This window comes from Eleutherodactylus coqui, chromosome 6, assembly GCF_035609145.1.
Source record: "Eleutherodactylus coqui strain aEleCoq1 chromosome 6, aEleCoq1.hap1, whole genome shotgun sequence".
In the NCBI taxonomy this organism is placed as follows: domain Eukaryota; kingdom Metazoa; phylum Chordata; class Amphibia; order Anura; family Eleutherodactylidae; genus Eleutherodactylus; species Eleutherodactylus coqui.
In genome coordinates this window covers 87,313,256-87,329,793 of record NC_089842.1, presented here as the reverse complement: position 1 = coordinate 87,329,793, position 16,538 = coordinate 87,313,256, and the positions used below count along the sequence as shown (strand labels likewise).

At 40.2% G+C, this 16,538-nt stretch overlaps 1 protein-coding gene across 1 annotated transcript; it reads left to right on the top strand.

Annotated features, from left to right (window-relative positions):
- Nucleotides 1-4,038: 4,038 nt before the first annotated feature.
- On the top strand, nt 4,039-15,831 carry ERFL (ETS repressor factor like). Its single transcript, XM_066609395.1, has 5 exons — nt 4,039-4,104; nt 7,733-7,967; nt 12,041-12,218; nt 12,923-13,037; nt 15,284-15,831. The coding sequence occupies exons 1-5, from the start codon at nt 4,041-4,043 to the stop codon at nt 15,829-15,831; spliced, it is 1,140 nt and encodes a 379-aa protein (XP_066465492.1). The 5' UTR covers nt 4,039-4,040.
- Nucleotides 15,832-16,538: the final 707 nt, after the last annotated feature.

Genomic DNA, 16,538 nt, shown 5'->3' with positions numbered 1-16,538 from the left:
CCTTGCCTTATTTTGCAAGAATGGGATTCTTCTTGAGCTTATACCAGAGGTCTCCAACCTGTAGCACTCCAGCTGTTGTGAAACTACAACTTCCAACATGTACTGATGGCCATGCTGGATGTTGTAATTTCAGGAGAGCTAGAAAGCCACAGGTTGCAAACCTCTGACCAATACCAGATAGTTATTTGAAAGTGTGTCTTATATATACATAGGGGAAAATGTATTAAGAGTGGTACTTCAAGTAGTGGTCTTAAGATAAATCGTGCAGGAGAAAGATGCACCTAATGTCCTTGCACCTAAAAAGAAATCTATGGCAACTAGGAACAGGAGGAGATTTCTGGTATATTTTACACTAGTTCATACTTAAACCTATCAACCAAGTTTCTTTATGACAAACCATGTGCACTTTTTTAAAGTTGGTGTAAATGTAAAAAGTTGCACATTTTTTTCACAAGTGTAGAAAAATTGCACCAAATTTGCAACTTTTGTATGCCAATTTTCCCTTAATAAACACTCACTTCCCCACCACAGTGTATACATGTATCACATTACTACAGTTAACCCCCTGGAATTTACTTCAGCACCATGGAGAGTGATGCTGGCTCTATCTTTGGTGCTGGCGGCTCTAACATAGTGGAAATGTAACAAGGGGGAGCATATCATGACAGATTAACCCATTCTTGAATAAGTCAGTTAGCCTCCTATGCCTTCCATTCTGCATTTACAGGGGCAATGAACTTCAGGCTTTTTATTATAAGTCCAGTTCTTTGGTATGCACTACTCCAGAGAATCAGGTTAATTTCCAATCTACTCTTCCCCCATCCATCCTGTTTCTACACTCTCTATCCCAATCTGATCACAGGATCCCAATCACCCCACTCATACAAACGCACGTATGTACATATGTAGATATTGCCATGGCTCACAAATATATATTATCCTATTTATATAAGATGCCCGGACCATTATTCAGATCAAGCACTTATCCCTCATGTATCACCCCCTTCCCTCATAGATTAGTTCTCGCAAAAGGGGCCCTCACCCAACTGTTCTATTTGACTGTTAGTTTTATACTGTATGTAACATCTGGCTTTGTATCCATATGTACCCTCTAATTTGTAAAGCACTACAGAATATGTCGGCACTATACAAATAAAGATTCTTATTTTCTCCAGTTGCTGTGCTATTTAATATAATCTATTGTTCCCTGTTAGCAGACATTTTAGACTAATAGTAGAACGTGCATAGGTGTGAAAGATTGCAGAATCTTTTTTATCAGCTGTTTCTTGAGCTTAGCTTTGCTTTATTGATGCACTCACATTTGCCTGCGGTTTGCGATATTAGTAGTCAAAACAACAAAAAGACGAAAACTTTGCAAAGTCGTAGCAGGTGAGGACAATCTATCATTACAGTGAAGTGACACCTGGGGAAGTTGATCTCCACTTCTCACTCATAAATTGAACTATGTTTCTGGTTTCTCACTAGGAGATCTCCTACATGTGAAGTCTGAGCGCTTGTGCTCTGTCTATATTTCTCAGTCCGTCTCTTTCCTTTATAAATACTCTCTCCCTCTCCAGTGGGTTATCTATTTTCTTTCTGCCGTTTCCCATTTATCTGCCTGCCTTGCCTCACATTGTCCCAGCAGTTTCCCTTCTTCTAGTTTCTGAGCTGAAAATTGAAGCTGGGAGGGGAAACAAAAGAGAAGAAACAAACAGGAGCTTAATGAAGATAAACCGACTAGCCAAGCACATTGGGACTGTGTTCTAGTCTGGCTGAATTAACTCCAGGCCCGGCAAGCAGTGCTCACCTCTGGAATGTGCTGCTGGAGATGGGAAAGCTGAGTAGTATAGAAGAGTATGTATAACCTGGGAGGTGCACTTATAGGAAAGACATATACCTTCCACCAGTAGAGTACATAGAAGACAGAGAGTACCATAGCAAAGATAAACATGGACCCGTTAATAACGCGCTGGAGTTTGTCACCCAGGGCAGAAGAGTGACAAAACTCCAACTCCTTTGTTTTTGAGCAGTCAGTTCCTCTGGGGAGGGATATCCCATGCTGGTTCCAGCCACCCAGTGGAAAGGGAGTGGGAACAAACATTGCTGGGCTCCATCTCTCCAAGGGGCCCCATAGCAGTCGCATGGTCTGCCTCTATGGCATGTATGATCTTGCACACCGCATATAGAGAAGGATGGATGGATGCATGAATGAATGGATGGGTAGATGAATGAGTTAGGAACTAAATATAAAACAGAGAAAATTAGGAGACAGGTATAATAGAGATAAAAAAAAATGATATAAAAGTGATGGATGGATGGATAGGTAGATAGATAGATAGATAGATAGATAGATAGATATTATTTAGAGGTGTGTTGAACAGGAGAATAAACTGATGCTGGTAGATCATGGAAAGGTAGTGTTATTTCCTGTAGTTTCCTCTAGGAAGAAGAAGAAGGGCCTTACACATATCAGCTCACCCCCTCCCACTATACCCCCAGCTTCCATGTCACACAAGAGGCGTGAAAACAACACAAACTCTGCCTAGGGCCCCACTTTTCCGCTGCACCCCATCTGCTGTTTGGTTGATCATTATCTGGCTTTGGCTTGTCTTAGACAGCCGGGGGGCTGCTGGGGAGGGGGAGAGCAGCACAGAAGTCTTGGTGAAAAGATCAAGCACAGGAGGGGGTGTGAGAGGAGGAAGGTGGGGGTCTGATTTTTGCTTGTGGCTTTGAAGGAGCAGGATACTTCGCTTCCCTATTATATTATCAAGTTGTTTGCACATGGAGTAAGGGCAGGTATTGTCAGCAGCACTGTGCAGTATGGAGAACACTCACATAGAATTTTGTATTATATGTAGTAGGATTTATAAGAAACCTGTTATAACTTTGTTGTGTTCTTCATGCTTTCCAGGTCCTCTGCTATTGCACTTGTTGAGGGTCTGCAAACTTCTGGGGTAGTTGTACTCTAGATACCAGGTTATGGGATACAGTTTGTGGCTCTCCAACTCTTGAAAAACTACAACTCCCATCATGTCCTGACAGCAGCAGGTTGTCAGGGCATGCTGGTAGTTGTAGTTTTGCAATAACTGGAAAGCCATAGATTAATGACCTATAGTAACTACTTTATATATCATATAAGGAGATGGGAAGCTTTGCTGATCTGTTTTTCTTCTTTCTGCTTGCCATCCTCTCCCTTGTTTTGGTCCTCTCATTCCTTTTTCTGGAACGTCTTATTTTTCTTTTCTTCTTCATCACTGGACCTTCTTCATTGTTCAACTTCCATAATTAAACTGTTTTCTGGTTTAATTATAATGTTTACATATAATTAACTCATCCTATTGGTCCTCACCGTTTTTGAATCTCCTGTTCCACCTTTCCCTGGTGATTCTCAACAACTCCTGTCATCGGCTTCAACCGTACTGATTGCCTTACTGTATGCTCCCCTCACTTCTCCTTCACTTTTGCATTTCCTTACTGGCTGCCCTACTGTCTTTGTTACTACGTATCATCTTCTTCTTCATCTATTAACTCAACTTCCTTTCCCATTTCTGTCCTATGTCACCTTCACTTCCTCACCTGGTTCTAATCTTTAACTCTTGTTCTTCTCACCGTTATCACGTCTTCTTCACCTGTTTATGCCCTATCATCCCTGGTCCATCTGCTTATGATTTTCTCATCACTTGCTTTTCACCTGTTTACTCCTACTTCTCCTTTAACTCCTACTGGTGTCATTTTTACCACCCCCTGGATCTCCTGCCTGGATGACTTTCATCTTCACTTCCTCATGTATTGCGCATTTTGTCATTTTCAACTCTTTTTCTTCTCCTTCTGTCTTTGAGATTCTTCTGCTTGTGACAACTATTTTCTCCCTTGCTTCTTCTTTGATCTTCTGTTACTCTCATCTAATCCTCAAATCAACAAACCTTCCTGCCTCGTCTTCCAAGTCGGGTTTCTTCTCTCTCTTCATCCATTTCTTCTCCTTTTTATTTGCCCTTTCCCCCCCTTTTCTTTCCCTCTTACCCCTGTCTGCAGACTCAAGCATGGATTGCAGCTGCGTGTCTGATATTCTACTGACTCCTTCTATGCCTGCTCTTTGGACTCCAGGTAACTTGATACAAACATATACGTGTGCACTTACCTTGATGGCATGTCGCAAATCTAATTCATAATCAATCTATCTATCTATCTATCTATCTATCTATCTATCTGTTTTTAACGTAATGTATATCATATATACATGTGTAATATATGCTAATTGAATTATATTGGTATGTCAGTGTTGCTAGTTTTATCAGAAAAGTTTTGTTATATATGTCATTGCTATCTGACTATGTACCTTCATGTGGGACACCAAGCATATCCTCATTGTGTTTGGTTAGGAAAGAAGATGTATGGAGGTGGAGATTGTATTGGTGTCGTATGGTGAGGCGGTGTGTAGAACCTGCTCATTATTTTCAAAGGGCGTGAGCTACACCTTCCTACTGCGACTTGCTTGTTGCAACTTTGGCCGAGTCACTTTAACATAATAGTGTCACGTATGATTGAAAAAGGACACGATTTTTCCAATACTACATTCTTTGTCCCTTTAACAAGAGATCACGATGCTATATTTTGCCCTCGAGTTTTTTGTTTTTTTGGTGTGACAGTTTTACTGAAAGTAGCTAGGAAACTATTACCGGGAGGTTCAGCAGAGACGTATTGTTGGAGACAGGAGAAGTAAAATTACAGTCCCGGTATCAGAACAGGAATGCTGAAATCTATACCGTAGATGTGGTTGAGAAAGTAGAAGAGGCTAGTAGAGGAGCATAGGGGTATATTATTATAACAGAGAAGTTCTTATGAGGAACCTTCGGTGAAATTATCTGGATCGCTATGAGAAATGGTTGAATTTTAGATTAGATGCTCTATCTTCTAAACTCAAACCCCTCGGCAAGACGTGGCTTTCCAATTGTGAAACTACAACTTCCAGCAATCTTATATGTACAAGCACCGAAATACTCTTCACCCCTTTAAATCAAAGTAATGGGACTCTTCCAAACTTTTACATGCGTTTACTTTAACTTTTCTTCCTCTCATTCCCCTCCCAGATCCCAGGTCGGTGATTTCAACAACTCTTAGAATTGGAATAAAATTTCCAAATGAATTACTTGTAAAAGTAAATTGCTCGTTTGCACAAGACGTGGGAAATGTATGAAGTAAGAAAGAATAGCATGGTGTCAGTGTGATTAGGAAGGATTAATGCAGATTATGGTAGGGTATCTGTCAATGTAGTACAGCTGAGTTTGTAACTTCGCACTATCATGGTGGTGATATAACGATGTGTCTGTTGTACGGGGTTTGGTGGGAGTGCAGGTAACCCTACTGCATAATCATAGCTTAGTAACTGAGAATCTCTATGCATAAAATAAGAAAGCAGATGAACGCTGCTACATCTGTACTTGTACAAGCGATAAAGACTGACTGGTGTTTACTAATTAAAATACAGTTATGTACTGTAGCTATGTTCTATCTATCTATCTATCTATCTATCTATCTATCTATCTATCTATCTATCTATCTATCTATCTATCTATCTATCTATCTATCAACTATCTCTACCTGTCTGTCACTCATCAAATGTTAATGTTCAATGTCCTTATTGTATTATTATGTTGTCTTATTCAATTATGGAAATTATTATCATGTTCTTAGTCTACAGTCTGTGTGTTGTGAATGATTTCTATGCATTTTCCCTTGTAGGGCAGAGTAATCGGGAGATACAGTAGTATTGACACAGAGGTGCAATAGTGACCAATATGTCACATAGCTTAATCTTTAGGGGTAAAACATAGTTTTGCAGATTGCCAATAATTCCACCTGCAACGAAATATCCCCGAATGATGTGAGTGAAGGCGCCCTGTACGGGTTGTACTTAGTGATGTTTGGATTGGACGCTGCAGAAGTGAAGTTCTCATCGAATAAGATCGAAATAGAAGAGAGAAAAACAGAAACATGAAAGAGGAGAGATAGAAATGGGAATTGAAAATAAACAATAATTGGAGAAGGGTCAGAGGTATCACAGAGCATGGATAGAGCTGGAGACAGGGAAGAAAGGATGATGGAAGACTGAATTATACCAGAGATGGGGAGAGATTACTGGCAAAGTGACAGCAGCCTGGATGTCAAAGGGTTAATTAAGGGTTATAACAGTATTTATAAAACAATATATAAGTAGACTTGTCTATTAATACTCATGATTAGTGAGAACTATATAGTGGTAGTAATAATTAACTATAATAAGCTAATAGTAAAGCAAAAATCCTAATTATGGTAATAGTAGTAGTAATAATTATTATTCATAACTAGGGAATAATAATGATAAAGTTATTAGAAAAGGGAGCATTTTAAAATGTAATTTTTAAAATTATAGTTATTATTGCTACTATATTGTAAATGAATAACAACAAAATCGTGAATCTACCATCATAAAGTCTACATCTGCTACTACTACTAATAATGGTAATACAAGTATTAATAAAAAATAATAACAATAAATATTTATTTATTTATATAGCACCAACATATTCCGCAGTGCTTTACAAGTCAAGGGAAACATTTGCATAATAAGACATAATATGCTATATTGAACCAATAAATATTAATATTTATAATAATTATTATAGTTTTATATACATTTAACATGTTCCTAGACATAAAAATCTAACATATTCTAAGTCTCCCTTATTAGAGTTCAGTTACTTATTATTATTATTACTGTTACATTTTATTTGGATCATTTATTATTAATGTAATAATAATCATCTTTATTTGCGTAGCGCCAACTTATTCCGCAGCGCGGAATTACTAATGTAATACTATTTATTATTTATATGATTATGCTTATTCATTTATTTAATTTGTTTATATCTTTCTTTTTTATTAGTCCCCCCCCCCCCCCCCCCCCTTCCCTGGAGTTGTTTATGGGTTTTTTTCTGTTATTGCTACAATTATCTGAGATGAAGTAAGGCTCTGTTTACACTTTGTTTGAGTGCCATATTTAGCATAAATTCTCATGATGTATACCCCAATGTGCCCATTGACTTCTTTTAGCCAAACAGGTGTCAAAGGAGTAACTTTTCAGCGTAGCTTTAGACAGAACACCTTTGCTTTAACCTCACTGAAAAGTGTAGTTGACTTCTGCTTTCAGTATAAACTTGCTATACAACAAAAGTATAAAAGTAAAAGTGCCGCACTTATGCAACTATGTAAGCATATAATAGCATACATCTTGGGTATATACTTTATTCAAGTCTGCGTGCCAAATATACAGCCCCAAAATGTTGAGACCAGAACTTAAGAGCAACCTTCAGTTTGGTTTCTCTACCAAACCCCACTCATTTCTGGGACAGCAAACTGGACTTTAGAAGAGTTCTGTAGAAAAGGTAGAAATTGCATTCTGCAAAATTATTCTCCTCTTTGTTGGATTTTTATTTAGCATTTTTCCCTTGATATCAGGATTTTGGGATAACTTCAATACTTATCTTCATTAGTTGTGTAATTGAATGCAAGCTGTTATTACTGGTTACTAGCCATTTCAGGCTGCGAATAGACAAACTACAGGGTTGACTGACACGAAGTACAGAAAATTTCTCGCCACCATGATCACTACTTTATAATCCCATTAATATATTATACTAATATAAGCTTTATTAGTGCTGTTTCAACAGTCCCCATTTTGTTTGTTTCATTCCAGGGTTTGCCTTTCCTGACTGGGCTTATAAGCCGGAGTCCAGCCCGGGCTCCAGACAAATCCAGCTCTGGCACTTTATTCTAGAACTTCTTCAGAAAGAGGAATATCATGATGTCATTGCCTGGCAAGGAGACTATGGAGAGTTTGTTATCAAGGACCCTGATGAAGTGGCTCGGTTATGGGGTATACGTAAATGCAAACCTCACATGAACTATGACAAATTGAGTCGAGCACTTAGGTATGATTCCACCCAACCAAGTACATTAAAAGGGTTATGTAACATCAAAACAATTGGTGACCTATCCTCAAGATAGGTTATCAAGAGCAGATTGGCATGGCATGGGTTCACGGCTCAGGAACCTCACTGGTCAGCAGATGACAAGCTGCTATGGATGGACAGAACTACCAAATCATCATCTGTAGAACAGTAGCCCACTTTAGAACTGCAGCTCTATCCTATTGAAGTGAATGGGAGAGAACTGCAATACTAAACTAGGCCACTACACTATGGACTATGTCTTGACAGTTGCAGCCATCCATATCATCTTCTTGTCAGCTCATCAGCAAGTTATTCCAAGTGACAGACCCCTGCCAATCTGCTATTAGTGACCTATCCTGGGGATAGGCTACCAATAGTTTTGATCATAAAAAAACCCTTTAACGATAAAATCCAGTTGTTTTGAATATACGCAGTAGATGTTACAGGGGTTGATCAAGGGGGTCCTCTGTTCAGAAATATCACCTATAAAGAAGAGTGGAGTTTAGCTATAAAAAGCATCTCTTCACCCGGAGGACCCTAACATGTTCATACATTACACAGATAATTCAATGAGAACTGTGCAATGCTTCATTTCTCCTGTGGAAGTGCTGCAGTGAAATGGAACACTTGCTAGATCTCCCTATAGATTGAGGCTTATCTTTGTGGTTCCAGCAATAGAATACACTGCAATCAGTTTATCAGTGAGGCCTCCTAACAAACAGGTTGTCCAAATCAGAAAACCCCTTTAATACATGGGACAGGACAGTCCAAGGTTTTCACTATTAGGACACAATCTAGACTTTTCTTAGATAGAGAAGCCTTAATAAAAAATAGTAATATTTTAATGACTTGGAAATTAGAAATACTTACTAAGGGGGCAGAGACTATATTTAAAATAACAAATTTGTACCCTCTCCCTCATTTCCATCGCTTGCCACAAAAGAAACTTATTTCAGATCCATTAAGCTGGATCAGGGTGCCTTTATAGAAGAAAGGTAGAGATGCAGAGTGAAAAGCTGGTTATAAATGCAGGGTAGAAGTCATATAATGGCCAGAAATAGTATTATTGGGCATGTGCATACATGGCAACTTATTTCAAAGAGTCATCTGAACGTGCAGATACTTTAAGTAATAGGAGCCATTTGAAGCCATCTTTTATTCACAGTCACTAAGGCGCCTTTCACACAGACCAAAGGATGCAAGGCTGCAGTCAACTAAAGCTGCAACTGTGGAAATGTGCACCAAAATCTGCAGCTACGTGTGGATTTTGATATCGAGTTGTTTGCAGAATTAAGCCATTTTCAACTCCGCATCAAAATCCACACATATTGTGGTGCATCCTGCTTGTGTAAAAGGTCCCTTAGAAATGTGTAGTGCCTCCTATAATCTCAGCCTTCCTACCATTTTTTACACTGAATTCAATGCAGTTCCTCATCTTTGGCAGTCTGGGAAAGCTGGAAACTTTTATTTTATTGCAAAATGATTATCATTAGTATTTTCTATCAACAACTCTATCTTCGTATTAAATGAAAACCTCAGATCTGCTACATCTATACACTGGAATAGACTACGGCAGAATGAGAACAGCAGCCATGTACAGAAGAGCTGTATTGCTCACTGTGATATTGGAATGTTCATATATGGTTCAAGCCCAGACGGTCCCTGTGGTCCTGTGGGTGAAGCGAGGAGGAGGATCCTCATCCCTTTGGCGAAAAATCACTTTTGACATTTAATTTCAAAAATCTTCTCTGGCCTAACACATGGGTGATATGCTTGCCCTGTGAATGCTGCAGAGTCTCTCTGGAGAGGAGGGGACGGGTCATATGTGTGGATGTGCAGCTACTATACATCTCATTTTCTTTATACATACATTACACGATATACAACGTAATATGTTCTATTGGAATGAAATCTCCTTGATATATCACAGAGTGATTCTATTACACCTACAGAGGAATGAAATCTCCAGCAATGTGTTCCCCCAAAGCATACAGTGTGATAATATAATGGATTTCATCAAGATTCCAATTAGTATATCTGTTTAATAGAACATGCAAATCATTAAAGGAGTTATTCAGTTTATGAAAACCCACCTTAATATACCTTATTAGGGAACTCTCAGTTAATAGAGGGGTCATCTATTTAGGTTCCTCATCTCAGCCAGAGTGGAGACAAGTTAGAAGGAGCACCTCTCACTCTGAAAGACTTCCTCCTATCCTGTGTAATGTAAAAACCCATTGATACTGGTATTGGTATGAGTGGGAACGATGTAATGCTTCGTTTCTCCAGTGGTGGCGCTGCACAGACATTGAATATTTAGGCTGGGCTCACACGAGCGCGCGGTAAAATGCTGTGTGTATAATGCAGCGATTTACCGCTTTGTGAGTCTGGCCTATCGCCTCACATAGTAGCGATTTTGGACTGCACATGATAGCATATCTCCGCACGCTGTCCTGCGCAGTCTTCCTTGTTTCTTTTTTTTCATTTCCAACTCTGTCATTTAGCAACATTGCCACACATATGCAATGTACTTGTGTATGTACAGCGTATTACGCCCCCATAGAGAACAATAGGGCTCTATCACATGTAATATGCGGTAAAATAGAACATGCTGCGTTTCTTTTACGTATGTATTATATGATATGTATATACGCAATTGTCAATGGATCAATGAAAATCAATGTACTTTCATTGACTCCATCCACCAAGTATTATGTGCATACATTGCCCTATTAATACTCTATTAAATTACGCTCATGTGAGCCTGGCCTCACTTCCCAGTTTTACCACACAATACAGTTGATCGCTGAAGGGCTCCGCAGGAGAACACTTTGTGATCAGCTCATTGTACTAGGTACACATTGTCTAGAATCTTGAGAAGAACTGTAGAATACAGTCTACCTTTAGGCCTCTCTTACAGGAGCATCATTTTGACAAAGACTAGGTGCGTCAAAAAATCGTATCTAGAAGAACCTATGGGTTCTTTTAGACGAACAATTTTTTGACGCATCTAAAAAATTGTGCGTCATAAGATTTGACGCCGAGATTGCTCTCCATCAAAAGCTAGGACAACGTCGGTGACTCACATAGACTTCTATGGGAGCTGGCTGGCAAAGGATGCGGGAGGGGGAGAGGCCTACTTGCGAATACCAGCTGCGACTTGCTCACGGCATAGTATTCGTACACGCGATTTAACGCTCTGATAACCACCATGTTTTAGCTGACGCTGGTGTGAAAGAGGCCTTCGGCTGCTTTCAGATGAGTGTATTTTACGTCTGTATTTTGGCCATGTTTTGTGGACCATAATATGGAGCTAATGTAAATCTATTCACATGGCCATTAGTGATGAGCGAGCATACTCGCTAAGGACAATTGCTCGATCGAGCATTGTCCTTAGCGAGTATCTCCCCGCTCGGGAGAAAAGGTTCAGCTACCGGCGCAGGTGAGAGGTGAGTTGCGGCAGTCAGCAGGGGGGAGCGGGGGGGGGGGGGGAGAGGGAGAGAGATCTCCCCTCCATTCCTACCTACTCTCCCCCGCAGCTCCCTGCCCGCCGCCGGCAGCCGAATCTTTGCTCCCGAGCGGGCAGGTACTCGCTAAGGGCAATGCTCGATCGAGCAATTGCCCTTAGCGAGTATGCTCGCTCATCACTAATGGCCATGTTTGTTTTTTTTAACGTAATATGACCTATTTCCTCCATTTTTGCCTCCGAATTGCTATTATTATTGTAATACGGATCAGTATTTGTCCAGTAGAAAACATATACGGAGGCAAAAAAAGATCAAATACTGATAACAAATGGTTGTAATATCATCCGTAATACGAATGTGTTACAATACGCTCATCTAAAACTGGCCAGGTTTCCTTATATGATGCCTATGTTTGGTTTGAAGAATAGGTCACAGAAACAAAGAAATCATATTGACAAGTGTAGACCAGACAGGAGAATGTAAGAAAATGTAAGACTTCTAAAGAGACCTGCAAAATCTTTCTGGTCATTTATGGCTGAGATGATGATGGAATTAATAATAGATTTATACGCATTTCTCTTCCAGATATTATTACAACAAGAGAATTCTGCACAAGACTAAGGGAAAGCGCTTTACTTACAAGTTCAACTTTAGTAAAGTTGTTCTTGTCAACTATCCTTTACTGGACATGGCCAACTCTTCACTCCTTCTTGGACAGAACCCCTTTCCTGGGGCACATTCACATGACCCCTTCACTCCTGAGGTAGGATGAAACCTATACCAATAGTATCATGATACATCTGCTCTAGAAGATGGGACGGTAGAATGCAGAATCATATCTCCCCAAGTGCATATCGCTGCTATAGAGGATGGGGTTATAGGTAGCCAATGAAGGGAGAATATCAGGAATGGGATATTTATCTATGGGAACATCTCTTCCACCATTAACACCCTTATAGGTAATACAAATGTCAAGTAGGTCCATAGATATCCATTGGAAAACCAATTCGACCCCTTCCCTCAACACTTTTCTCTGAAATTATACTAGGTATTACATAGTCTAGTGCTCAATTATAAAAATGCTATTTAAATATTATTGGGTAACTCCTTTAACCCTTTCCAATCCACTGTCTGCCGTCTGAAGACATTATGATTTAAGGCTATACAGCTCCGATGTTGGAAGATGTCCGTTGGGGTTCTCTTACTGTATATTGCCAGCCTCTCTGCTGTCAGAGCCTATCCAAGGTGTCACCTCATGCAGTACTGGCTTTAGCCAGCATATAGTGACATTATATAACCTCAGAAAAACAGTAAGCCCCCTAGGAAAACCAGGATACGAATTGGATTGAAAAGGGTTAAGGCTCACTAGGAGATGTAATGACTATGTGCCTTAAGCGTCAGGTTTCATACAATGCACCATAACACAGGGAAGTGGGCCAATACCGATAATTGTATCCTACTTTCCAGGCTTTGCAGTCTCTCTTTTCTACTACTGGTCGGCCTCCATTACTAGATCGTCCTCTTTCTACTCCAGAGACAGAAAAGCTTCGCCTTGAAGCTGCTTTTCCTTTCCTGAGCTCAGGTAAGGTTACATGTAGATGGTGACAAGCAGATGCCACGATGTTATGAAGTCTGTTTCAGTTTTTTCTATACACCCTGTATTATCAATCCAGATTTATTTTCTCTAGCTCATTGTCTTTGTGTTATTTAGTATGGGACTTAGGCCTTCTTCACACAACTGTATGCGTTTTTGCGCTCAGCCGATCGCAGCTAAAAATTGCATGAATGAAGAATAGCCGCGAACAACTCCCAAGCTTTAGCCACAATTTCTTGTCTATTTATTTGGTTGGCTGTGAGGTATTGGCAAAAAATATGCTGCAGCGCAGAAATCCCTCAGTTGGGAGGAATGATTAATGCTTAAATAGAGCCAGCTGTCTTTGTTTCCCAGCATTGGATGTAACTAAACTCCCTCCAGCTCCTTTTTTTCAGTTCCCATAGAAGCCTATGGGAGCCTTTAGTGTATCTCGGCAAAAGATAGCGCAAGACCTATCTTTTCAGGTGCTGTATAAAATTGGTCGCTGATGTCCTATCATTACCAGCGCAATTTTTTTCAAATACGTAAAAATCACTAATCTGAATGAATACATTGGAATCCAATGCTTCAGAACGTTGCAATTTTGTAACACGGCTAATTTAGCCGCATATATATGTTTGTGTGAACAAGGCCGTAGAAACAAAAGAATCCTTCCTACAATTGCTCACAAAACAAATCACAGTGACATATCAGAAGATGCTATTAGTGGGAGGCCAAGCCCCTACAGATTTCTTAATTAACGAAATTTGAACCCTAGTTCTGTTCAAATCACTGTTCCAATGTTGGAAGGAGGTTTAGGCCTTGGGATCTGGGTATTGATGGAGGTCTGAGTTCAGATACCCCTTACTATGGCATCTCTTGATGTGTCACAGTGAATTATCTGGGTTGGGAGGGGGAATCATCTCTCCTTAAGGAGAGCACCTAGGAGGTGAGTGAGGAGACTTATAAGGCCATGCATGCTCCTCTAGTAAATATATGCAAATAAGGAAGATGGAACAATACCTCTGCCTATTGGATGGCAGCATTCCTGCAGATCAATGTCCGACCCTTTATACAGGTCTTTATAGCAATGATTGGGAATTGAAAACCAAGCCAGATTGCATTTAGTAGAATAAACTCCTGGTTGCTTTTGGCCACCACTAGCAGGAGCCCTGGAACTTACTGCATACAATTTTATTCATACATTACGGAACGCACGTCACCGGAGATTAAAGAATAGAGTGTCGGTTGAGAACTGATCACCACTCCAAGCATCCTGGACACAAGTACCAGTCTTCTATGCTGATAGCTTCCTCACAATTAGACCTGTCCACTTCCAAAACCATCTGTCATCTCTTATACAGAGGCAGCTGACTCTCCATGTTGGATTGTGTTTATGCCGTTTTAATTATGCCTTTGTGGAGTCCAATAAAAGGGACGTACCCAGATTTCTTTTGTTGACAAAGCTTTATTTTGCTATATCCTGTCTGCTGCCTTTGTATTGCAGCTGACAGATGGTTTTGGAAGTGGATAGGTCAAAATGTGCGGACGTTATTCTCATAGGCAATTGGTACTTTGTGTGGAACTCTTGGGAGTGGCAATCACTTCTCAACTGACATCTTTTCTTTAATCTCCCGTGAAGCACATTCCAAAACATATGGATACGGACTGAAAGAGATTTGGGGCACTCTTGGTTTGCTGCACCCAATAAACCTCAAGCAGCTGTGGGGGAGCATTATTCTTTTTGCATAGAGCTTGAGTTTACTTTATAGTCAGTAAGCAGTAAGGTCCTCAACTTAAATCTCTCTAGTACTGATTGCAAGGAGTCAGAATTGTTTAGCAGACATCTGTATCAGAAAAATGGAGAACTGGCAAAATGGGGCAGCTTTACTATTTTTGTCTAATATTTAGACAGCATAAACTTAGACTAAAAAGTCTGAAAATCAGCCAAATTCTTCACAGTGCTGTACGATAACTGTGGCATATCTTTAGACATTTTTTACTAACTTTACCCCACCTATTGGTTGGCTTAATTTATGCCAATATGATACATCATTGGTACATTTAAGCCACAGCCTTTAGCACTAAGCCACGCCCTCTTGTCAAGCGAGTTGCAAAAACTATTTAGAACACACAATAAATGTGCTGCACAGTGTTTATACCAGTTTTTCTTTTCCAATGTATTTAATCTTGGGTTGCTATTAGTTACCGTACATTTTCACTCATTTATATGACTTCTCTCAATTCTCTTATAGGTTCCGCTTACACCAAGCCTCCAACTATGTTGCCCCCCTACAATCGAAACACCCCATTTCCTGATTACACCTGGGGGTTCAACCCTTACCTATCCAGTACTTTCCCCTTAACTGGCTCGAAGTTACCCACCTCCCTATATCCACCGCAGTTTTATCCGAGTTCTCTCTCCCAACTCCCTCCTCCTGTCTCCCTAATTCCAGGGGAGTCAATGGACAGGTCTACCACCATCTTACCAACTATACCACAAAGGCTGTGTGCAACCCTTAATTCTCACCCACTGCCCCTGAGAGGAAGTGGAGAGCTAGTTGGCGCAGGGGCAGTGAGAAGAGACAGAGTAGAGCAGCCTGAAGGGAAACCAGAGCCAGAATCCGACTCAGACCTGGAAATTACAGATGTGAGCGACTGCAGTTCAGAGGCAGAGGGGTGCGGGTATAGTCCACCTTGTCCGGGATCTTCAGTAGGAAGAAGAGGTCAAACAGAAGACAAACGACCAAAAGCAGCAGCCACCAAAATATCCCAAGAAAAACCAGTTGCTCAACAAAGCTAGAGTTGATGTTTAAACAGAAACTATATCTAAATGTACATTATATATATAGATATATTATATATATAACTATATGGGTCAAAATGCGTGTTGCACCAACCCCTTCATCCTGAAAGCTACCTAGAAGGAGAATATGTAAGAATTAACATTTTTACGATGATACAGTGGTAGCAAAACCAGTATTTTATAAGTTCATTTGGCTTGTCTGTTTTTGTAAGCTGGGAGCTATAGTTTTTTTTTTTCAGCAGCTGGACTTACTAGTTGGACACCATTGGCGTTGGACTTCACAGGGCTTCCAGTTCTAGAAGTCAGACACTTGCAATGCTGCCACAAGAGCAGAATATTCACATTCATTTATGGTGGAATCCTTCCTTTTATTGAATATTTTTTGCTGCGGTATTGACCTGTGCATTGTCTCGAAAAAATACACCATCAATGTAATTGCCCACAGCTGATATATGCGTGTATCCATATGGCTCAAACATCTGTATACGGTCATCATACCACCAAAGATATCACATAGACTGTTGAGGTACAAGTCAACCCAAGGTCAAATGTGGCTTGAACTCCTTGGGGATGAAGGAGTCTCTCCATGGTGCCAGGGTACTACAGAATAACAGGGGGTGAAGAGAAGTTGCCAAGTGTCTGTTTTTCTACTAAAGCACTTCAGTATGTGTTTATTTGGGACACAGGTGAACCCCACATTCACA